The 25,318-nt window shown below is 42.4% G+C and overlaps 1 protein-coding gene across 6 annotated transcripts in view; it reads left to right on the top strand.

Moving 5' to 3' along the window:
- Positions 1–25,318, top strand: part of rubcn (rubicon autophagy regulator) — a 79,340-nt gene that overhangs the window by 18,055 nt on the left and 35,967 nt on the right. For 4 of the 6 annotated variants that reach the window (XM_068042381.1, XM_068042382.1, XM_068042383.1 and 1 more), the window contains 6 exons: positions 1,903–2,050; positions 8,090–8,196; positions 11,301–11,460; positions 13,592–14,122; positions 17,729–17,824; positions 23,611–23,726. In XM_068042381.1, the coding sequence (XP_067898482.1) occupies positions 1,903–2,050; positions 8,090–8,196; positions 11,301–11,460; positions 13,592–14,122; positions 17,729–17,824; positions 23,611–23,726 (1,158 nt within the window). The remainder of the gene's footprint in view (positions 1–1,902; positions 2,051–8,089; positions 8,197–11,300; positions 11,461–13,591; positions 14,123–17,728; positions 17,825–23,610; positions 23,727–25,318) is intronic. The other 2 variants (XM_068042384.1, XM_068042386.1) reach the window with 1 other exon arrangement.

Consider the following 25,318-nt stretch of genomic DNA (forward strand, 5'->3'; position numbering starts at 1 on the left):
TGCCCGCCAGCTCTGGCGAACGCTGGCAACTGACTCCCACGACTTGTGATCAATGTCACACGATTTCATGTCGCGTTTGCAGACGTCTTTATAACGGAGACATGGACGGCCGGTGGGTCTGATACCAGTGGCGAGCTCGCTGTACAATGTGTCTTTGGGGATCCTGCCATCTTCCATGCGGCTCACATGGCCAAGCCTAACAATGGGATCCTAACAGTGATTTATGAGCACTTCATCCTCATTTTACCATTCTTAATTATTTCCCGAAATATTATCATTTTGAACAAAAAAGCAGTGTTTAAGATGTGCTTCGTTTTTGCATTTGTTATAATGGCTCCATTTTCAGCTGAAACTACACTGTGTTCCAGGCATCTCATTTCTTCCACATGCACAATTGCTGTCAATAATGGGTTTGCAATCAGCATAACTTTAATGGGACATGACAAATGGTATTTTTCTGAATGGATGGAAAATCATGCCATGGGAAGTGCTCTCTGAATGACTGTTGGCATGACAACTTAAGTTTCCAGAGGCATTGCTGGGAATATCAGAGTATCCAGATTTGTAACATTTATAAATTCATTACCAATTGCAACTTAAATTTCCAAAGACAATCTGGTTTTGCACTCCAATCTGTGCCATATTATGGGATGCCCTGTTTTTGTTGACCAAAATGAGGGTAAATGTAATTGTTAACAGAAGTTGTACTTTTATCGATAAAGCTGGATCTTTTTCATTATAAAGGCTGTAACTAAAAGTTAAAATGGACATGATTAAAATTATTTTTGGGATTAAAACAAAGTGATCAGTAGTCCCGATTGAACCAGATGAATAAAGCCCTAGTTGTCATTCAAGCATTATTTTTTAATGCCTCTTTCGTCTTTGGTTTTTTGGGAAGTGAAACTACTGCACGTTTAATTCAATTGTGCTATTTTAGAACTTTACAGAGGAAATTAAGCTCACTAGATTTGCATTTAGGAGGACTGCCAATGTGGTGGCACAGCATATCGGAGATCTTCTGTGTCGCACTGCATGTTCATCGGGTGATTTCCTCCAAATTAATTCACCATTTAAAAACTGAGACAAATAACAAAGCAGTGAGTGGGGTATCAGTGATCAAGGGAAAATGTGTAGGAAGCAGAGTAAAAACAGCCTATTTAATTTGCCGAGTTTGGGGGATGGGGGGGTGGGGGGATGTTGGTAGGGGGAGCAAACTACTCAGCATATATATTTAATATCCACCTCCAATCCTTGTTTCCTTTCTTAACCTTAGTCTTATTAGTGTTTGCACTTCCTTGGCTCAGTGACTACTGAAGGAGATTTTTTCTTTTTTAAAAAAAAAATTGATCTTTTGGGTTAAATTTCCCTTTTTTGTAGTTCAAGTAATAGGCTGTGGCAATCCTGCAGAAGAATTTACGGTCTGACTGTTCAAGTATATTTTACCTGTAAGTGGTGACTAATTCAATCCTTTTCCAGTATTGGAGAAAATAGAGCCACAATCTCGAGAATGGCTTGGATATTAGCACGTGGAAATAGTAAAATAGGCAAATTGGAGAAATGGAGTAAAGCCAAGTGGATTGGAGAAGGATAAGTGACAAACCAGAGAACCGAGAAAAGCCAATGTTTTTTTTTCAGTAACAAAGAGATTGGTGTGTGCTTTCTTTTGTGATATCACTAAGATAGAAAAGAATTGAAGACAAAGCAATATAAACCCAGTCAGATAGGATGTTGAACTTGAGCTTTTAAAGCCCTGTAAATTAGAGGAGGGAGGAAGGTTTTGACATCCACATTTCAATGCTGAATTGTTTCTTTTCCCAACCAGAGAAAAGGTGTTCAATTTAAGGGGAGTTGAACTGAAGCAAATGATTTTGTAATTTAAGTTTTTTTTGTTTCTCCCTTCAGTTTATGGACAGTGACGAACATTCTGTCCCAAAGAGTAATCCTCAGAAAGCACAGTACTGGCTCTACCACAGCCTTCAATTCCACTGTCTGTCATCACAGCTAAGGCCATTGCTCAGCAACTGTGAACACACTAGGAAATTCTACAAAGGTACAACTTAACTTAATGCACTGTAGACTAATATATTATGTAGGATTGGAACTTAAAACTTCTTAATGCATAAGATCCTGAACATGCATAGCTTAAAATTGAGATTTTTTTACACTTTAGGCTTGAGATTCTTCACTTCTAACCCATAAATTGGACACATTGGTATAAATTATCTATAGCTGTGAAATAAGTATTGTTATGAAAGTGTTTCTGTTTTTGTTAAATATATTTTTTGAGGAATTCATAGTCAAACTGAAGAAGTGTTGGACCAGTTTTTTTCCAGGAGAATCATAAAGAGGACACTGAAAGGACTTGTTTGACAACAACATTTACTTGTTGTCACATGACTCAAGTTAAAACTAGGACAGAAACCCTGGCAACTGTGGAAGATGTGTGTAGAGAAGTGACAGGTTGGAAGGTGGACTTTGTTTCTGGCTTCATTTTTGAATTATTTGAAGCTGGGAATGAACTGTTTAAAAGGGGTTGGAGTTTAAAAAAAAAAAAACATTTTAACTGAAAGAACCCCAGCTCAGCTCAGCCCAGCCTGTTCCATCTCTTTAAAAAGCCTGCAGAAGAAGTAAAGAACTCCCAAGGAGGGGCAAGAACACCACAACCCAGCTCAGTTTTCCAGAACCTCTCTAAAAGACCCTGAGAAGTCCACGGTGTCAACTCATTTCGTCTCCTGTCTTTGAAGAAAAGCCTGCTATATTCTCAACGCCGCCTGAAAAGAACTGTTCTAAAAGGTCCCAGTGTCCCATCTACGTGTACTCAGAGGCCAGACTGTATGCCAGTTTGGAACACAACATATCTCATCTGCTGTTTCTTCAAGAATGAGAAAGTATTCAGCCCAAGTATTTTTGTCTGCAACAGAGCTCTAAACAAAACTCTCTATTTTTCCGGTTAACTGGTGTGAATGTCAGTGTGAGGGGCTAAAGTAAAAAGGGAACTTCAATTTGTGTGTTTGTGCTTTGCATCTTTACTGGTTAAGACTTGTTTTGTAATAAACTGATAAATTTTGTTGTTCATTAAAGAAACCTGGTTGGTGTGTTATTCTGGGATAAGAAGTCTATGATTGACCTTCTCAGTAAGTGGGAAAACGTTTAATATGGAGGGTAGGCGGTTCTTTGGCCTCCTTAACTCGAGAGACAATGGGTAAGCGCCTGGAGGTGATAAGTGGTGTGTGGAGCAGCGCCTGGAGTGGCTATAAAGGCCAATTCTAGAGTGACAGGCTCTTCCACAGGTGCTGCAGAAAAATTTGTTTGTCGGGGCTGTTACACAGTTGGCTCTCCCCTTGCGCTTTTGTCTTTTTTCCTGCCAACTGCTAAGTCTCTTCGACTCGCCACACTTTAGCCCCGCCTTTATGGCTGCCCGCCAATATAGAGGGTAGGCGGTGGCGTAGTGGTATTATCACTGGATTAGTAACCCAGAGACCCAGGGTATTTCTCTGGTGACATGGGTTCGAATCACACCACAGCAGAAGGTGGAATTTGAATCTAATTAATAAATCTGGAATTAAAAAGCTAGTCTAATGATGGCCATGAAACCATTGTCGATTGTTGTAAAAACCCATCTGGTTCACTAATGTCCTTTAGGGAAGGAAATCTGCTGTCCTTACCTGGTCTGGCCTACATGTGACTCCAGACTCACAGCAATATGGTTAATTCTTACATGCCCTCTGAAATGGCCTAGCAAGCTGCTCAGTTGTACCTAACCGCGACAAAGTCAATAAAAAGGAATGAAACTTGACGGACCACCCGGCATCGACCTAGGCACCAGAAACGACAACGGCAAACCCAGCCCTGTCGACCCTACAAAGTCCTCCTTACTAACATCTGGGGGCTTGTGGCAAAGTTGGGAGTTGTCCCACAGACTAGTCAAGCAACAGCCTGACATAGACATACTCATGGAATCATACCTTACAGACAATGTCCCAGACACTGCCATCACCATCCCTGGGTATGTCCTGTCCCACCGGCAGGGAGGGAGTTGCCCTGGGAGTCCTCAACATCGACTCCAGATCCCATGAAGTCTCATGGCATCAGGTCAAACATAGACAAGGAAACCTCCTACTGATTACCACCTACCGCCCTCCCTCAGCTGTTGACTCCGTACTCCTCCACGTTGAGCACCACTTGGAGGAAGCACTGAGGGTGGCAAGGGCACAAAATGTACTCTGGGTGGGGGACTTCACTGTTCATCACCAAGAGTGGCTTGGTAGCACCACTACTGACCGAGCTGGCCGAGTCCTACAGGACATAGCTGCTAGACTCTGTCTGCGGCAGGTGGTGGGGGAACCAACACGAGGGAAGAACATACTTGACCTCGTCCTCACCAATCTGCCTACCGCAGATGTTTCTGTCCATGACTGTATTGGTAGGAGTGACCACCGCACAGTCCTTGTGGAGACGACGTCCTGCCTTCACATTGAGGGTACTGTCCATCGTGTTGCGTGGTACTATCACCGTGCTAGATGGGATAGTTTCAAACAGATCTAGCAATGTAAAACTGGGCATCCATGAGGCGCTGTGGGCCATCAGCAGCAGCAGAATTCTACTCGACCACAATCTGTAACCTCATGGCCCGGCATATCCCCCACTCTACCATTACCATCAAGCCAGGAGACCAACCCTGGTTCAATGAAGAGTGCAGGAGGGCATGCCAGGAGCAGCACCAGGCATACCTCAAAATGAGGTGTCAACCTGGTGAAGCGACAACCCAGGACTACTTGCGTGCCAAACTGCGTAAGCAGCATGCGATAGACAGAGCTAAGCGATCCCATAACCAACGGATCAGATCTAAGCTCTGCAGTCCTGCCACATCCAGCTTTGAATGGTGGTGGGTAATTAAACAACTAACTGGAGGAGGTGGCTCAACAAATATCCCCATCCTCAATGATGGGGGAGCCTAGAACATCAGTGCGAAAGATAAGGCTGAAGCATTTGCAACAATCTTCAGCCAGAAGTGCCGAGTTGATGATCCATCTCGGCCTCCTCCTGAAATCCCCCGCATCACAGATGCCAGACTTCAGCCAATTCGATTCACTCCACGTGATATCAAGAATCGACTGAAGGCACTGGATACTGCAAAAGCTATGGGCCCTGACAATATTCCGGCAATAGTACTGAAGACCTGTGCTCCAAAACTTGCAGCGCCCCTAGCCAAGCTGTTCCAGTACAGCTACAATACTGGCATCTACCCGGCAATGTGGAAAATTGCCCAGGTATGTCCTGTACACAAAAAGCAGGACAAGTCCAACCTGGCCAACTACCGCCCCATCAGCCTACTCTCAATCATCAGTAAAGTGATGGAAGGTGTCATCAACAGTGCCATCAAGCCACACTTGCTTAGCAATAACCTGCTCAGTGACGCTCAGTTTGGGTTCTGCCAGGGCCACTCAGCTCCTGACCTCATTACAGCCTTGGTTCAAACATGGACAAAAGAGCTGAACTCGAGGTGAGGTGAGAGTGACTGCCCTTGACATCAAGGCAGCATTTGACAGAGTATGGCATCAAGGAGCCCTAGCAAAACTGAGGTCAATGGGAATCGGGGAAAACCCTCCGTTGGCTGGAGTCATACCTAGCGCAAAGGAAGATGGTTGTGGTTGTTGGAGGTCAATCATCTGAGCTCCAGGACATCACTGCAGGAGTTCCTCAGGGTAGTGTCCTAGGCCCAACCATCTTCAGCTGCTTCATCAATGACCTTCCTTCAATCATAAGGTCAGAAGTGGGGATGTTCGCTGATGATTGCACAATGTTCAGCACCATTCGTGACTCCTCAGATACTGAAGCAGTCCATGTAGAAATGCAGCAAGACCTGGACGATATCCAGGCTTGGGCTGATAAGTGTCAAGTAACATTCGCACCACACAAGTGCCAGACAATGACCATCTCCAACAAGAGAGAATCTAACCATCTCCCCTTGACATTCAACAGCATTACCATCGCTGAATCCCCCACTATCAACATCCTAGGGGCTACCATTGACCAGAAACTGAACTGGAGTAGCCATATAAATACTGTGGCTCCAAGAGCAGGTCAGAGGCTAGGAATCCTGAGGCGCGTAACTCACCACCTGACTCCCCAAAGCCTGTCCATCATCTGCAAGACACAAGTCAGGAGCGTGATGGAATACTCTCCACTTGCCTGGATGGGTGCAGCTCCAACAACACTAAAGAAGCTCGACACCATCCAGAACAAAGCAGCCCGCTTGATTGGCACCCCATCTACAAACATTCACTCCCTCCATCACCGACGCACAGTGGCAGCAGCGTGTACCATCTACAAGATGCACTGCAGCAATGCACCAAGGCTCCTTAGACAGCGCCTTCCAAACCCACGACCTCTACCAACTAGAAGGACAAGGGCAGCAAATACATGGGAACACCACCATCTGCAAGTTCCCCTCCAAGTCACACACCATCCTGACTTGGAACAATATCGCCGTTCCTTCACTGTTGCTGGGTCAAAATCCTGGAACTCCCTTCTTAACTGCATTGTGGGTGTACCTACCCCACGTGGCCTGCAGCGGTTCAAGAAGGCAGCTCACCACCACCTTCTCAAGGGCAATTAGGGATGGGCAATAAATGCTGGTCTGGCCAGCGACGCCTACATCCCATGAATTAATTTTAAAAAAAATTTTGTGACCTGTGGAGAAGTGGAACTAGAATAAACAGTGCACTCCTCCTTCCTCCGACTTAAAAGTCGGTGGCGAACCTGCTTCCGCCTGGCCTGAGGATCCGTCCAGCATTTTTCGGTTCCCAGGATTTAATTAATTGTTCCAAAGTGGGATGTCCATCTGCTTGAGGGAGGAAGTCCCGCCTCCTTGAGTTGCCAGCCAATCAGCGGGCCCGCAGCTCTTAGTCCCAGCAATGCCACTACTGGGACTGCAGTCCACCTGATGCCATGGATCCAAGAGGGAAGGTAAGTTGGGCTTGCCTGGCCTGGCAGATCGGTCCTTCCCTGGTGAGGCTGGAGTGGTCGTTTTCAGGGGAGTGTGGGGTGGGTTGTGAGGCTGGGGTGGCCCTCAATTGGGCACCCTGTGCCCGACTGCATGGCAGCTATTGCTGGGCGGCCTTTCACGTTGCCAGCACGCCCGCTTGCCATGGGTAAAATACCCATGGAGGCAGGCGAGGGCCCGTAAGTGGCTGTTAAGTGGCCACTTAAGGGCCTTGATTGGCGTCGGGCGCACAGGCCGTTTCCCCCCCCCACGATTCTGCAGTCGGGCACTGCAGTGCCGAATGTCATGGTTAAGAAATACGAAACCTACAAGGGCTGGTTTTTCAATTTTAATTTAATTGGATGGGTCGTGGTGGGCCATTGATTTCCTGACTAGCACTCCATACAAGTACTCAACTAACAAGAAGCATTCAATTGGAATCAGCCCAAATATGAAAGTCTGTTGGGCTTACTCTGAAAGGTACATACTGTTGATCAAGGCCACTGGATGAGTAATGAAGTGCCATATGCTGGAAGAGAAAGGTTGTCTGAACATTTCTTGGAGAAGCATACTTCTGTATTTGAAAAAGGTGATGTGACAGAAGGAGTTTGAGGAGAGCGAGAGTATAAGTGGAGAGCAGTGGGTACTTCAGTTAAGTGACTTATGTAAAAAATAAAGATAATTTCTCATCGTATAGAAAGAGCAGGAATTGACTTTATATCACATTATACTTAGATTATTGCTTCAGAACCTTTTTTAAATGAACTTCATGAAATTCAAAAAATCTCTAAAATGAACTCTGACTGCAGCAGTGAATTTTCATTGTAGATTTTGAAATAAGGATTCACAATAACACCTGTATAATTAATAAATGGCACATATCTAGCAGAAGCTTTTAATGAAGTGCAGTATATTCATGAATTGAAAAATATTAAATCTGAAGTGCTGGCTGTGTTCTTTTAAAGGCTAAATCACATATAACAGGGCTCAGGACCTAATGTTACCTAATGTATTAGTTATTGGAACAGATTCTTCTGTGTTGTCTCTAGTTTACCATAAGTTTGATACGAATAAAAATCATTGTCGGCTGTTTGTCTCTTGCAGACACTGCTTTTCTGTTGAGCGACTCCCATGTGACTGCTATGTTCCAATATCTGGAGGCTGTGGAACTGAATGATGCTAAAATTTTAGCTCAGATTGACACATCTGTGGTAAGACTGGCCTTTTCCTTAGAAAATAATTAACTGTGCACACAGACTATACTGCAGAGCTTTTTTTTTAAAACACAAATGATGTTTGTAACAGAAGCCAACTTTGAGATCAGAATCATGTCACAGATTTATTCAGGCTTCCGGAGATGGTTCCAAGCTCCAGTACACTGTGTATTCATTTTTCTCTCTCCAGTTTTGGATTTTCTTTTGTGCCCCCCTCACCCCTACTCCTCCATTCCTGAAGACTTTGAAGCACGTTGGAATGGGTTTTAGCTCCCCGATGTCTTGTCCAAGTGGTTATTTTACATTTGAGACTGGCCAGTAAGGCAACTGGCTATCAGTCTTCTAATTCCATACATTGGCTACAATGCTGTTAATTTTGTAAGAGAAAAGATTTTATCTGAACCATCAGAATGCTGCCCCTGAGTCGATATTTGTGCTCTGTGCTGTGCTTCTTGTCCTTGCAAAATCGCGGGCTGAAAAGCTTCTGGCTTTTCTGCTGTCCTTTTTTATAAACAGAATGAGCCAGGGAACACAGCTCGGTGTATGGCGATGCAGTATTCCTTGCTTGATCAAACTGGACTCACTAAAATAGCCACATATTTGTGTCAAAGGGAACAAGACTGCTGCAGCTTTTCAGGTTGTTAAGTTCAGCGAGATATGGAGCCAGCACTTGAGAGAGATTTCTGATGCAGAGATTGGGAGGAAGAGACAGGGTTGGAAGTATATACTCAGGAATACGATTTTATTTCTATCAAGTTTATTTTCTACCACCTTTGGGGTTTTGAGTCAGCCGTAACTGAAAATGGGGTTGTGACCTGCTTCCAGGCCTCTACTATTACTACTTGTCAATTTGCTAGGTGTGCAAGAATACCTAGAGACATCTCTAATTTTACCTATCACTAGCAGAGAGTTGTTTGACTTTGACCTTTGCTTTTCCACAGCAGTATGAGTTAGTTACACAACTTTGCATAGCACAGACCCTAGCTTCATCCTTTGTAATTTTACAGACAAATGATCAATCATGTTGTGTATAGCATCATCCAAGGTGACAAGGTTAAGTTATTGTTTCTCCCTGCACTTTAAATTCAAAGATCCACATACTCTGTACTGTTCCATGTATGTTTATTGCAGCCTGTATTTATTTTATTTAGAGATACAGCACTGAAACAGGCCCTTCGGCCCACCGAGTCTGTGCCGACCAACAACCACCCATTTATGCTAACCCTACAGTAATTCCATATTCCCTACCTACACTAGGGGCAATTTATAACAGCCAATTTACCTATCACCTGCAAGTCTTTGGATGTGGGAGGAAACCGGAGCACCCGGGGAAAACCCACGCAGACACAGGGAGAACTTGCAAACTCCGCACAGGCAGTACCCAGAATCGAACCCGGGTCCCTGGAGCTGTGAGGCTGCGGTGCTAACCACTGCGCTACTGTGCCGCGCTATAGAGTGTTGCAGCTGAGCATTTGAGGGAAAACAAAAAATTGAGTGGTATTTTTCCAACACATGTTTGAACCTCAATGGTAGTGTCCACCTCTGCTCTTTTTTTTTTCACACCTCCACCTAAGCATTGCTTGCCAAACCACTGCAGTGTTGCTTGAACAACCTAATGGAAATGCCCCATCCAGCTTTCACCTAGTTTGTGTGGAGATACCTAGCTGTGTTTAACACATTGCCATTAAATATTGCAAGAATGGGAAACTTTAGAATGCTGGTTGAAACCCAAGGATCTCCAGGTTTTACATGTAAGAATCAATATTAGTCAATTTTTTTTTTAAAAGAGAAAATTTTCATGGCACCAAAGTGAGTTTGTTGCATTGAGTAGCAATATCTACACAATGAATGTTCCTGGCTTAGGTCTGCCAAAGATTTAATGTACCTATTGCTTGTGGTTAGACAAGATGGCTTGCACAATTAAATACTCACCGTATCATGAGTGATGTGGCAGGAGCACTAGAAACATATTCAAATAAGCTGACCCCACATTATCAGGCCAAGTCTGTTCTTTTGTGAAATAGGTGCCCAGAGCATCTGAAGTTGCTTATTGGCCCCATAGTGTCATATACAAGAATAAATGCTTACATTGAAAACATTTAAAAATGTTCATTCTAAGGTATATGTTGCTTGGGTAATATTATGTTTTCTAAACCTTCAGCCCCAAACTACTATGATTTTCACAGTAACATCACTGGTTAGCCCTTAGCTGGAGTATTGTGGACAATTCTGGGCACTACTCTTCATGAAAGATGTAAAGGCTTAGAGAGGGTACAGAGGGGGGGTTTTCCAGAATGTTACCGGGGATGAGGGGCATCAGTTATGAGGAGAGGTTGAAAAAGGTAGGACTGTTATGTTTTTCTTCGAATGGAAAAGGTTAATAGGTGATCTACTAGATGTTTTCAAGATGATAGGTTTTGATAGAGTAGATAGAGAAAACTTATTCCCTCTGGTGTGTTGGTCAGTAACCAGAGGTCATGGATTTAAAATCATTGGCAAAAGATCCAGAGGAGCGATCAGGAGAGTTTTATTTTTACCGAGTTGTCAGGATCAGGAACACAGTCTACCTGAAAAGCTGCTGGAAGCTGTTTTCATAATTTTAAAAATGGATTTGAACAGATTCTTTGATGGGAAATTTACAGAGTTGAGAGCAAAAAGGTGAGGGTGTGGGAAGAAGCGTTACTGCTCTTTAGAAGTGCCAGCACAGGCATGATGGGCCGAATGGCTTCCTGTTGCTGTAAGTTTCTATGAAAAATGTTAGAATTGCAAAATTCAATTCCTAAAATGTTGCTAAAAATTTCGCATTATCTTGTATAGTAAAATAGAAATGTACTTTGTTTCTTTTAAATCTCTGGCCCTATTTCATTATTGACAAAGTTTTTTTTTGTAAGGAATCAAGCCAGTGTAAAACAGCCAGCCATAAGAAAGTGCATGGCTAAAATTTGCAGTTGATAGTGCTGTAAAATTTGTTGTATTACAGCAGTAGCATCCAAAGGGAGCCAATTATGAATTGATTCATGTATAACCTTTTCAGTTCCAGAAATGAAGATGAACCATAATCTGCAGTGTGTTTCTCATCTTAATGTATTTACAATGTTTAGTTTGCAAGGAAGTGCAATTCCTCCTTACCAATGGTGAAAAGCCAAAGTCTGACTGCTCTACCTGGAACCAAGTGCTTGTCGCTTGCAGAGGGAGGCCATCAAAGACATACAACCTCATATACCAATCTCTCAGGTCATTCTACTACTTTGAACATTTCGGGTAAGTGAAGAATAATTAAAAATGTTCGTTGTGTATCGTGCATACTCATGAATGGGCCTAAGGCTGCTACTTTGGGTCTTGAAAAGTACTCAGTCTACCTCAGATTACACAGGAAGGGTAACGCATCTTTGAGCACCAGGTGAAGCTAACCATTTCACACTGCTGCTGTGCAGTAGCAACATAAGTGGTATTATCCATAAAAAGGATGCTGCCGCCAACCCAAAAAGACGTTCTGCCTACCACACAAATGAGTAGCGTGGTATGTGAATTCCAGTGCTGGTGCGATGCCAGGTACATAGGCTGTGCATCCCAACGACTGGCGGATGGCATCAAACAGGACGTCCCTTCGGCTATTTGCAAAAGGAAGAGTACTGACCCTATTCAACCAGCCCATACTTGCAAAACTCAGAACACAGTGTCTAACATTAGATTGGGCAGCATTTACTGAACAATCCTGAGTGTGCTAAGAATTACGCTAACAGCCATTTTAGGGTTATCAGTAGGGCTCACAATGTGACTCACTTACGCTTGCTAGAAGCTACATATATTCATATACAAAGACCAGTCCTCTGCAGGCAAAAGGAACATGTCCAGGCATTGAGCCTTTTTTGAAGTAAACAAAAGTGTGAGTGACCGTAGTTCCCTTGTGCATTGTTTTGTTTGAGATACAGCACTGAAACAGGCCCTTCGGCCCACCGAGTCTGTGCCGACCATCAACCACCCATTTATACTAACCCTACACTAATCCCATATTCCTACCACATCCCCACCTGCCCCTATATTTCCCTACTACCTACCTATACTAGGGGCAATTTATAACAGCCAATTTATCTACCAACCTGCAAGTCTTTTGGCTTGTGGGAGGAAACAGGAGCGCCCGGAGAAAACCCACGCAGACACAGGGAGAACTTGCAAACTCCACACAGGCAGTACCCAGAATTGAACCCGGGTCGCTGGAGCTGTGAGGCTGCAGTGCTAACCACTGCACCGCCCCTTTCTCCAAGGCAATGCCGCGACCAACCAGAGTCAACTTGCCAACCAATCAGCACCCTCTTCTCATGCAGTAAATTGTTGCTGCCTTTGAAATTTGGCATTCTTGCATCTGTCCTGATGACTGCAAGATGAAAAGCTTTGACAGCCTTTTTTTTCAGCAGTACTCAAGTTCTGTACTACCAAATGAAAAATGTATTTTTTGTTTTTAGTCTTTTTCTTCCTCCTCCTGGGATATTATGTTAAATATAAGAATAGTTTTGGAAGAAACTTGAGTATAATCTGGAATACTTCCAGAAAATAAAGTATTTTACTAGTTCAACCTTTTGAACTATGTTGACCAGATAATTTGTTTCAATCGTTTGAGCTGCCAACTAGTTATCTTATTAGTTGGATGGTTGGTGTATTGTTGCCTTCTATGTGTCGGTCTGCAATTCGTGCCAAAGTTTTATCTGCGTACTTAAGCAATGTAATCTAATACGGTTATAACAAATTTATTTTTCATCATTACTGTTCATGAGCCAAAACTGAAATCTTAAAAGACTAGTTCTTCAAGTCTTTGCAGAATTCCCCGAAGCTGTTAACAACTAGAGGGTATAAATCTCGAGTTACATTTGTGAGAATGTAAATCATCCTAACTATGTACAAATAATCAACCAAACCTCACTGAACTTGGCCCTTGATCACATAGTCGATTTAGATGGTGGGTTTCTCGCACTCCTTTCCTTCTCTTCCACCACCACCACCACCCCCCACCCCCCCATCAGTTAGAAAGGGCAACTGGAGTAAAAATCCAAATGAATACATTGCAATATATGAGAATTTTATTCTCATGGCAATGTGAAATGACAAATAAAGCTATAAAAATTCGAGCATTTGGACAAAAATCAAGTAAAACAATATGAATAGACATTGAAGTAAAACTTCCAATGTCCTGACTTTGCTCGTCTTCATTGAGAAATACAGTCTAGTTCTTGCAGATATTTGTTTTACTCAAGGAAAATCAGTACATGAATTGGACAAATAATTTATTTTCAGCAGAAGCATAAATTGTCTATAGTCAAGCATGCAGTATAAATCCATTTGAATTGTAAAAAATGGAACTGATCCTTTCTCTCTTTCTCTTCTCTCATTGATATAGGTGCTACACCACAAGATTTCATTAAAATAAGTTTTGTTCAGCAAGAGACCAAAAAGAGGGCTCATTTGACATTTTTTCCAGATTCCACAGACACACTGGTACCAGATCAGGTGTCTCGCATCCACCAATTCAGTATTGGCCCCTCTATAGAACCATTTTCTCCAGTCAGTGAGACAACAATTAGTACCCCAGTTAGCCATGGCGAGGACTCTTGGGGTGAAGTACAAGATGAGGGATCAAGTGAAATGGATGATGGACCAGAGTATTTGGCTATTGGAAACCTGGGACGGAGGGATCACAGTTCAAGCCAATGCAGCAATAGCTCCTCCTCTTGTTCTGGAGGTTCACAGAAACTAGTTTCATCTGCAGGGCAAGTTTCTAAAATCACTGTGAGCTGCAGTGAATCTCTACTGAATCTTCCAAGACGTTCCAGCTTCTCTGAAACCCAGAATCTGGAACAACATGGCAGTTTCAAGAAGAGCCATATCCGATCCCATTCTGATACTGGTATAGCAACGACAAAGGAATCAGGTACAGTGAAATTTATTTCAAAGATTTATGTACATCAAGATTTACCTGCTGCAAGGCATGATGATTAGAATTTTCTTTTAGTCATGCTTTGTGCTAACTAAAAGAATGAGGTGGAAAATGTAATTATTGGTAGCTCCCTCAATGGATGGTGCTGGTACTGAGGCCTGTAGACCATTTCAATGCCTGGCCTGTACTTCATCCTCTGATGAAAAGGTGATCAGGTTCAGCCCTACGTTAAGTCTCTGTGTCTGGACTATCGAGGAGAAAAGTCAACCAGAGTTCCTACTCCTAATGTTTATCCAGTGACCTCTTCCAATACAGTATGTGAGTGGCAGGTGAAAACAGGACAGGATAGACTCCACCATGAGTTCCTGTGGTTGGTAAGCCTGCCAACGTTTCCTGTTTCAACTCTGTAAGGGTGCTAACTTAGTAAAGGCATCATTTGGTATCTGAAGCTTGGGGAACCATGCCATTCTATGAGGCACTACCTTCAGGAAAGAGTGATTGGTTTGAAGTTGGAAATCAACTTAATCTGAAAAATGAATTCTCTAAGTCTGTGTACAGACCTCAGCACTCTCCACATGAAGTGGTAGGATAGGCTTGTGCACTGTTCCACAAGGTTAATTGATTTTGGCAGATACCAAAAAAGAAAATTGGAAGAATTGTCACTCCAGCTGTTCTTTGTGTCTGGTTTTAGAGCTGTGTTGGTGGAAGCCTGAGGAGGTTTTTTGCTTGGTTTCAACTCATAGGTTGTACATTATCTAAGGAGGCTTTAAAAAGCAAGAACAAATGCTGAAAAAACTCTCGTCCAGTTAAGAATCTTAATATTAAGTAACTGAACAAAAATGTTTATATGTGCTTTGTTGCACTTAGTTTGCAGCCTTTACAAAACAATGAACAGCTGTTGTTATCCAATATGTAATGAAACTAATCAGCCAGAGTATTACAATAATCGTGTCTGGTTCCAATTTTTGATTTCTGGTCTAAATTGACGTTTACACTTAGCTGTAGGGACAGGTTTCACAGTCTTGGCCTGGTCATTTGGAGGAGGGAAAGGAAACTAGAGAAAGTTGCCTTCTCACATTACAAAGGTGATGCTTTGTGGCAAGTGAGCCAAGAAGTAATGTTAACTGAATGTACAGGTGTGTTCATGAGTTATAAAATATTGCAGTGTTGGCTTAAGAAAGTAATTATTTTTGGATGGGGGAGCAGAGGGAGCAATAGTCTAATTTGGCACTAACCTCTAATCCTTCTGTCTTGTAACCTTTCATTTCCCCATTTTTACTCTTCGGCTTTCTCAAGGAGACCTCCGGAAAATCACTATTATAGTTGAGGACCCAGTAGAAGGTTTGCATATGGCTGTCATAAATTTCATTTTCAGTATGATGAAGCAGCATGCAGTCTACACCATAACTATACCAGCAGTGTCAGCTTTATCATATGTAAAGTGCAGAAATGGAACTGTTTGGTGGTCTATGTTTTTGAGGTTGCTTCAGCCAATAAAATTCCCCCTTTACCGTCTTTCTGTGATATTTACCAATTAACTCAAAAAATTAGTTTTTATTTTTTAGAAGGATTTTTAGAAAAGTTAATATAGCTTACAGTTTCAAATGGGAATAAAATCTTTATTTAGCTCATCCAGATAATTGAACGTAAAGAAAAACTTCATTATTTTATAATACAATTAAATATGCATTTAGTCTCCATTATGTCCATACTCAGGCCTGCATAGTCCACAATTGCATGGTGTGTGGCTTCAGTATTCTGTATGTTTTGCTTGTGCTGACACTTAAGAAATTGTGTGCGTGCACGTGTCTGTCCTAATGGCAAATGCATAGATAGCATTACCAATGAAAAAGTAATCTACTTCTAGGTTGGGGGGGGTGTGGGGGAATTGCACCTCGCAAAAAGTAAAAGATTTTCTACAGAAATTTCTTCCATTTCCCCGGTAAAAGTGAATTTCTCCAGAGACCTGACAGTAAATTCAAAAATGGAGACAAAAAGTCTCTGAGTTGGCTATGAAATTTAGTTTTTGATCAATTTTAAACTAGAGTGCTTTACAATTTTCTTTGCCTGTTCCTTGAGGGGAAAAAAATGCCTCTGTTGGCTTTTCCCATTGTGCCACTTTGCAAGCTAGAATATTTGTGAGGAATTGCAGTTCCATCAATGGGTGGTGCAACTTGTTGGAACATCAGTGTTGTTTTCATAATATGAAAATAGTACCTCAAACCTGCAGTCAAAAAACCCACTTGAATTTCCTTCAGTCCCGAGTTCAGCAGTAGAACATAATGCACATGTAGGAGACATTAGTGCCACAGGCAGTGCTAAAAATTCCATTTAGGAAATGGTTTTTGGAGGCTGCTCCAAATGGGGCAGGACTGCCAAAAGTGAACATAAACAATCAGAGCAGCTACTTTTCTGAATCATGGGTGGCTGACCTCTGCAATTTTCTCATTGCTGGCCTGAACAAATCATGGAAGGTCAGTGATTAGAAAGGTGGCTGCGATAATGCTATACGCTGCCCTTAGTGTCTTTCTTGTCGGTAATGTTCTGAAATTCATGCACAATGTAAATGAATTGCAATCCTGAGCAACATGAGACCGATTACATTGTAGACATGTTTCCAGTATACACAGGTCATAATGTTTCTTTTGCCTTTTTCCTTGGAGGTGTCAGTTAACTATATGGGTGTGACTAGAACTTAGGTGCTGCTGTCTGACTGGAATTTCTTGATGCACTACTTTGGTTGACTGGTGCCACCTGAAATTAAAATTTGTTTTATTACCTCAGTAATTGGATTGTTTAATCCACAGCTACTATTTTAAGAATAACCTCTGAACTAAATAAAAGCAACTGCAGAATAATTGGTAAAATAAATATCCTGATGAGGCTTGATTGTTGGCTTTTAAATGATTGTGTAGAAAGTCATGGTCTTGAAATGAGTTATTTCAAGATGCTGAGGCTGCATGTTCCCCTCCTCTGATCTAATTGAATCTTCTTGTATCTACTGAAAACACTGAAAGGAAGCCCTTGGAAAAATGTTTCAATGTTAAGCACTATTTAGGCCAAAATTATCTAACATAATTATGTAAATTGCAGAACATACTTTTTTCTAAACCCTTCCACTGATATTGGTTGATGCTTACTTGATATGACCACAGGCACCACTTCTGTGCTTAACTTTACATTTCATACAATTGTGCAGTTCTTTTTTTTTCTAGTTTATCTGACTTGCATGGTGGAATCAATTTCAGTGTTTGTTTTTGTAAGTATGGATATTGTTTTGCCTCTTGTCCTCCCTCTGTGGTGAGATTCCCTTTTTTTTTTGTTTGCCCTGGCTCCTTGAAGCCAGGTTCCAATGTCAGGCAGATTACTTAAACAAAAAAGCTTAACTTGATCTTTAAAAACGCTCCTTTTGTTGTAAAGCATGTTTTCCTATTGTCTTAATGTAATACTGCCAGTATATTCTGATTAACATATTTTTCGATTCCCAGTATAGGAATATAAATCTCAAATTGGCTGACACTGTGAAATGTAATTATTTAAGAATAAAAGCTCCTGCAGTAAAATCAAGTGTCTAGACTGACTGACTGTTTTCTATTTTAGAATCACACCTGGGAGTCAGAAACCTGAAGGAATATGGTCCTTTCTCAGCTCAAAGCTGTGAGGTCAGCACTGCTAGCTCTCCCTATATGGAAGCTGGTAAATGCTATTTAAAATAGTTTTTGTTGCTGTTTTAAGTTGTGTGCTAAATTTCTTTTGCTTTGGATATTTCTGGTCATACCTAGGGATTTGGTAGGTCATAAGAACGTGGGAACAGGAGCAGGCCATCCAGCCTGTCGAGCCTGCTCCGCCATTCAATTAGATCATGGCTGATCATCTACCTCAACGCCACTTTCCTGCGCTTTCTCCACATCCTTTAATGTCAATTGTCTCTGGAAATCTATCGATTTTCTGTCTTGAACATGCTCAGTGATTGAGCTTTCGTAGTCCTCTGGGGTAGAGAATTCCAAAGATTCACCACCCTCTGAGTGAAGAAATTCCTCTTCATCGCAGTCTTAAGTGGCCTACCCCTTATTCTGAGACTGTGTGCCCTGGTTCTAGACTGACCAGCCGGGAAAACTCCTGTCTACATCCACCCTGTTTTGCCCTGAAAGAATTTTGTAAGTTTCAATGAGATCACCTCTCATTCTTTGAAACTGTAAAGAATACAGGCCCAGTTTCCTCAATCTCTCCTCATAAGGCAATCCTGCTATCCCAGGGATTAGGCTGGTGAACCTTCGTTGTGCTCCCTCTATGGCAAGTAAATCCTTCTTTAGACAAGGAGACCAAAACTGTGCACAATACTGTAGGTGTGGTTTCACCAAGGCACTATACAATTACAGCAAGACATCTTTACTTCTGTACTCAAATGCCCTTGCAGTAAAGGCCAACATGCCATTTGCCTTCCTCATTGCTTACTGCACCTGCACGCTAGCTTTTAATGATTCATGATCAAGGATACGCAGGTCCCTTTGGATTTCAACACTACTCAACCTCTCCACCATTTCAGAAATACTTATCTCTTTTTTTTCTACCAAAGTGAATAACTTCACGCTTATTCACATTATATTCCATCTGCCATGTTCTTGCCCATTCACTTAGCCTGTCCAGGTCCGCTTGACGCCTCCTTGCATCTTCCTCACAACTTACATTCCCACCTAGTTTTGTGTCATCAGCAAATTTGGAAGCATTAATGTTATGAAAGTGCTTCTATTTTTCTGATTTTTTTTTTTTGGAGGACTCCTATCTTAGAATTATAGACATTGGTTCATTTGGAAAAACTGAAAAGGTTCCATGGATATGTTTTTTTTATACTGTGTAACAGCCCCGACAAACAAATTTTTCTGCAGCACCTGCGGAAGAGCCTGTCACTCTGGAATTGGCCTTTATAGCCACTCCAGGCGCTGCTCCACACACCACTGACCACCTCCAGGCACTTACCCATTGTCTCTCGAGATAAGGAGGCCAAAGAAAGAGACGGTGAACCGCTGAAAACACGGCTCAGTGGTCCATATAAAGTGGTCAAAAGAATTGGTAAAGTAAGTTACTTGATTGACACCCCAGATTGCCAGAAAAAGAATCGGCTGTGTCATATCAATATGTTAAAACAATATCGCTAGGAGCAGAATAAGCAAGCAGAGGTATGTCAGGTAGTAAGGACAAGGAAGGATGAAAGGGATAATGAGGATGAGGTAGAAGGAGGCCTAGACAATTCTCAAATTGAACCTCCGACTATCAGTTTAGCTAATACTGAATTGTTAGAGAGATTAGACATTATGCTTTCATATTTAGATGCAGAACAATGAGAAGACCTAAAAAGTGACTCACAGCATTTAAAGGAGTCTGTAGGGACAGCCCAGGATGTACAAACTGAGCCATACATGATGTGGATGTAGGGGAATCCTTTTACTATAAAATAGCATCCTTATCACGTAAGTCCAGCGAAACAGGCCCAGGTGAAAGCCGCAATCCAATACATGTTGGAAAACCACCTAACTGAACCCAGTCAAAGCAGCTGGAGATCCCCAGTCATGTTAGAGCCGAAACCTGACAGTTCAACTAGATTCTGCATAGACTACAGAAAGGTTAATGCAGTAACAAAGGCAGACTCTTACCCAATTCCTCACTTGGAGGACTGTGTTGACAGAGTGGGCAATGCCACGTTTCTTACAAAAATAGGTTTGTTTAAGGAATACTGGCAGGTTCCTTTAACACCCCGAGCTAAAGAAATATTGGCCTTTGTCACGCCAGACAGTCTTTTCCAATGCCGAAGATGGAATATAATGTGAAAAAATGTGAGGTTGTCCACTTTGGTAGGAGGAGTAGATGTGCAGAGTATTTCTTAAATAGTAAGAGATTTGAAAGTGTAGATGTACAAAGGGACCTAGCTGTCCTTGTCAATAAGTCACTGAAAGCTAACATGCAGGTGCAGCAAGCAATTAGGAAGGCTAATGGTATGTTGGTCTTTATTGCAAGAGGATTTGAGTACAGGAGTAGCGAAGTCTTGCTTCAATTGTATAGAATCTTGGTTAGACTGCACCTGGAGTAGTATGTGCAGTTTTGCCCCCCTTACCTTCGGAAGGATATTGCCATAGAGGGAATACAACGAAGGTTCACCAGCCTTGTTCCAGGGATGGTGGGATTGTCCTATGAAGAGACTTTAGGGAAACTGGGCCTGTATTTTCTAGAGTTTCGAAGAATGAGAGGTGATCTCATTGAAACCTACAAAATATTTAAAGGGATCGACAGGGTAGATGCAGCTAAGATGTTTCCCCTGGTTGGGGAGTCTAGAACCAGGGGACATAATTTCAAAATAAGAGGGAAGCCACTTTGGACAAAGATGAGGAGAAATTTCATTACTTAGAGGTTTGTGAATCTTTGGAATTCCCTACCCCAGAGGGCTGTGGAAGTTCAGTCATTGAGTATGTTTAAAGTAGAGATTGACCGATTTCTAAATACAAATAGGACGGCGCAGTGGTTAGCATCGCAGCCTCATAGCTCCAGCGACCCGGGTTCGGTTCTGGGTACTGCTTGTGCTGAGTTTGCAAGTTCTCCCTGTGACCGCGTGGGTTTCCGCCAGGTGCTCTGGTTTCCTCCCACAGCCAAAGACTTGCAGGTTGATGGGTAAATTGGCCATTGTAAATTGCCCCTAGTGTAGGTAGGTGGTAGGAGAATTGAAGGAAGGTGGGGATGTGGTAGGGAATATGGGATTAATGTAGGATTAGTATAAATGGGTGGTTGATGGTTGGCACAGACTCGGTGGGCTGAAGGGCCTGTTTCAGTGTTGTATCTCTCTATGACTCTAAATGACATAAAGGGATATGGGGATAGTGTGGGAAAAAGGCATTGAAGTGGATGATCAGCCATGGTCGTATTGAATGGTGGAGTAGGCTCAATGGGCTGAATGGCCTACTCCTGCTTCTATGTTCCTCTGAATGATGCCATTCGGGCTAAAAAAAAAAATGCCCCAGCTACTTTTCAGAGACTAATGAACCAAGTGGTAGCCAGTGTCCCTAACTGTGTGGCTTACCTTGATGTGCTGGTATACAGTGACACTTGGAAGGCCCACTTGGAACAACTAGAAGCTCTGTTTAGAAAATTACAGTCTGCTGATTTAGTGATGAACCTTGCCAAAAGTGAATTTACAAAAGCGAGGGTAACTTGCCTCAGGCATATAGTAGGACAAGTGTTGCCAAGAGCAGCAAAAGTACAAGCAGTGGTGGAGTTCCCTGCCATTAAGACTAAGCAAGAAATCATAAGGTTTTTGGAGATGTATGGTTTCTACTACAGATTTGTACCAAATTTTAGTACTATGACTGCTCCACTTACTGCTTTTCTTTTTTTGAAGCAAATCAAACGAGTATGGTCAGGGGAGTGCCAAGCATCTTTTGAGAAGCTGAAAGCCATTTTGATTAATGAACCAGTGTTGGCTTCCCCACATTTCACTAAGTCCTTCAAGGTAGCAATTGATGCTCATGACCTGGGGGTCAGTGCAGTCCTATTGAAAGATGAATTAGGCATAGAAAGGCCAGTGGGATACTTTTCCAAAAAGCTAAATCGCCACCAAAAGAAATATTCAACAGTGGCAAAAGAAACCCTGGGCTTATTACTAGCTCTTGAGCATTTTGGAGTATATATCCGCCATGACTACAGAGAGACACTGGTATATACTGATCATAACTCCCTAGCCTTTGTGGAAAAATTCAAAAACTAGAATGCTAGACTATTTCGATAAAGTTTACTATTGCAACCTTTTCACTTAAAGATTATCCACGTAGCGGGAAAAATAATGTAATTGCAGAGGCTTTGTCTAGAATTTAACTTGGCTTTGAGTTATCTGAGTGCAAAAAGGTAAGAAGCAGAATTGTATTAGTTACAGGTAAAGAGTTGAATGAGAATGAATGTGTAAATGTGTTTTAAGATTTTTCGTCTTTTTTCACACTTTGTAATGAAACGCATTTTAAAATGGTGTTTCATTCCTCCAAGAATGGAGGTGTTATGAAAGTGCTTGTTCTTAAAAATATTTTTTTAAGCACTGGTACTTTAGAATTATGGACATTGGTTCATTTAGGAAAACTGAAAAGATTAGATGGATGTGTCTTTTTGCAAGGGTCACTGAGAGGTCTTGTTTGAAAACAAACCTTTACTTTGTATCACATGCCTTAACCTCAATAAACGACAGAAACCTTGGTGACTTGGGGAAGATGTTTACAGAGAAGTGACATGCCAATATTTATGGTGGTCCGGAGGTTTTGTTTTTGGGATATTGTTTTGGTTCAATTGGGGTGTGGACTGTGTTGAAAGCAGTTGGGTTTGTAGTCTGCTGAAAAATACCCAGCTCCTCATTCTCTACGTTTTTGGAAAAGCCCTGTGAATCCAGTGTGTGAGCGCTAAACCCCTGATGCCGCTTTACTCCTGAGAAGCTCCTGGAAGGCCTGCCAGATTAATTCCTGACGCCACCTGAAAAGAATTGCTCCAGAAAAGATCCCAGTGAGCTGTCTCTGTGTACTTGGATGTCAGACTGTGGGCCATTTTTGGGACACAACATTGCTCAATCCTTTTCTTGAGGAGTTCACAAGTATTTGGCCAAAGTATTTTTTCTTGTCTTTTTTTGCAAAAGACCTCTACAGAGAATATTTCTTTTCTGTGTGTGTGTGTTTTAAAAAGGGAACTTTCACATTTCAATCTGTGTGATAATGCTTTGCTGGATAAGTCTTGTTTTATAATAAACTGATAATTTTGTTTATTAAAGAAACCTGGTTGGTGTATTTTATTCTGGGACAAAGAGTAGAGTATATGATTGACCATATCGATAACTGGGTAAGCATTTAAATATATGTTGTGACCCGGAGAAGTAGAATTGCGGAGAGTGCACTCCTCCCGCCTCGGTTGTAACATACAGCTAGAAGGTCATGAGGCATGTTCCAGAATTTTCAATAAAACAATTTTCAATTAATTGAGGACTGTTGCAAATTTTCTCTTCCACTTTACACAAAGGTACTAGCTTAACTAATTTGGCAACTTCTAGTATGTTCCTGTAATTTTCCTGGACGAGCAGCTAAATCACGTTTTTGTGCTATAGTACCGAACATAAAATCATTGTACTAATTAGAACAGCTCATGAGTAGCCCAGTCTATTCAGAGATTTACAAGTTTTTTTTTAAATCTAAAATTTAGATATGTATGGAATCTTCTAGTTATGTAGTTTGGGACCTCATATTTTTGCTGGATTTCTTTTAGACTCCAGGTTATTTTGCTTCATCTGGTGCAGAATTCCAGAGTTTACTGAGATTTTGGCATTGAGTGTTACTTTATAATAAAACACTTAGAAACTGGGCTGGGAAACTAGGCAATAAACAGTCACAGACTAGCGAACATTAATGTCTTCAGTCCTGTTGCCCCAGTGATTCAACTTACACTTGCAATTTTGGTTTACTTTGTTCTAGAAGGTACCCATTACACACACCGTTCTGATGGAATGTTTCGCCGACCGTCACAGGGCCAGTCTCTGATCAGTTATTTATCGGAGCAGGACTTTGGAAGCTGTGCTGATTTGGAAAAGGTATATTTATGTTTCCTTCCTTAACAATAAATATGTGACGTATTTCTGTTCTTTTTTAAAAAAAATTTATACTTCGTGCACTGGAAGATTTTAAAGGTCGAAATAAAGTGGGGCGTAGTGGTATTTTGGGCTTTCCATCAACTATGGGCTGCATGTTACCATAGTGCAGCGCTCTGTGACGGCGCACTTTGAAGTTTGCGGCCTTCCGACACAGAAGTGCCACCGCAGAGCCCTCATGATATCGCCTGCGGGGGTCATTTAAATGGAGGGGGCCCAACGACCACCCCCGATGACGTAGAGTGGGTGGCCACCACATAGGGGCCAGCGCCATTTTTAAAGGTATTCAAGATGACATTTAAACCCTCACACCACACCCCCCCCCACCCAAAGATGAATCAATGGATTAGTTGGACATTCCCCCCCAAAAAGGTTTTTTGGTCTGATCCTGACCTCCCCCAACCCTTAGCTACTTTGAACCTTGGCCCCTTCCCACCATCCCCCACCCGCCACCCCCCACCCCCCCCACCAATCAAAAGTCTTTTCGCCGCTTCCCACCCCTGCCCTGAAATTTGCACTCCTCCCCTCTCCCCATCAGTGTCTCGCCTCGGAACTCTGTACGTTCCTCCAAAGGGTTGCGGTCATCGCTGGTAATATCACTGTGGGATGGGTGCCATGACCAGGTAAGTTCATTATCATTTAATTTACATTGTCGATTATTCAAATGAAAGCTGCACCACCAAGCAGCGGGGGTGGGGGCTGCACTGAGGCCCTGCCGCTGCCAGTAATATGCAGTGGGGCTTTCTCGGCGTCGTGTGTTGTGGTGGCCCGCTCCCGCAAATATTTTACGGGCCTCCCCGCCACGATCCACGATGTCGAGGGGCTGGTAAAATCCAGCCGTATGTCTTTTAATCCTGATTTATGTAAATTCTTGGGATTCACCACTTATTCCTGGTCAGTTTTAGTTCTGTATTTAAAAAGCTCTTGCCTGTTGGCTCATTTTCTTTCATCACCACATCAATTCTTTTTTTTTTACTCATTCAGGGATGTGGGCGTTGCTGGCTAGGCCAGCATTTATTGCCCATCCCTAATTGCCCTTGAGAAGATGGTGGTGAACTGCCTTCTTGAACTGCTGCAGTCCATTTGGGGTAGGTATACCCACACTGCTGTTAGGAAGGGAGTTCCAGGATTTTGACCCAGCAACAGTGAAAGAACGGCGATATAGTTCCAAGTCAGGATGGTGTGTGACTTGGAGGGGAACTTGCAGGTGGTGGTGTTCCCATGCATTTGCTGCCCTTGTCCTTCTAGTTGGTAGAGGTCACGGGTTTGGAAGGTGCTGTCTAAGGAGCCTTGGTGCATTGCTGCAGTGCATCTTGTAGATGGTACACACTGCTGCCACTGTGCGTCGGTGGTGGAGGGAGTGAATGTTTGTAGATGGGGTGCCAATCAAGCGGGCTGCTTTGTCCTGGATGGTGTCGAGCTTCTTGAGTGTTGTTGGAGCTGCACCCATCCAGGCAAGTGGAGAGTATTCCATCACACTCCTGACTTGTGTCTTGTAGATGGTGGACAGGCTTTGGGGAGTCAGGAGGTGAGTT

The sequence above is a fragment of the Heterodontus francisci genome, chromosome 11, assembly GCF_036365525.1.
Source record: "Heterodontus francisci isolate sHetFra1 chromosome 11, sHetFra1.hap1, whole genome shotgun sequence".
Taxonomy (NCBI): domain Eukaryota; kingdom Metazoa; phylum Chordata; class Chondrichthyes; order Heterodontiformes; family Heterodontidae; genus Heterodontus; species Heterodontus francisci.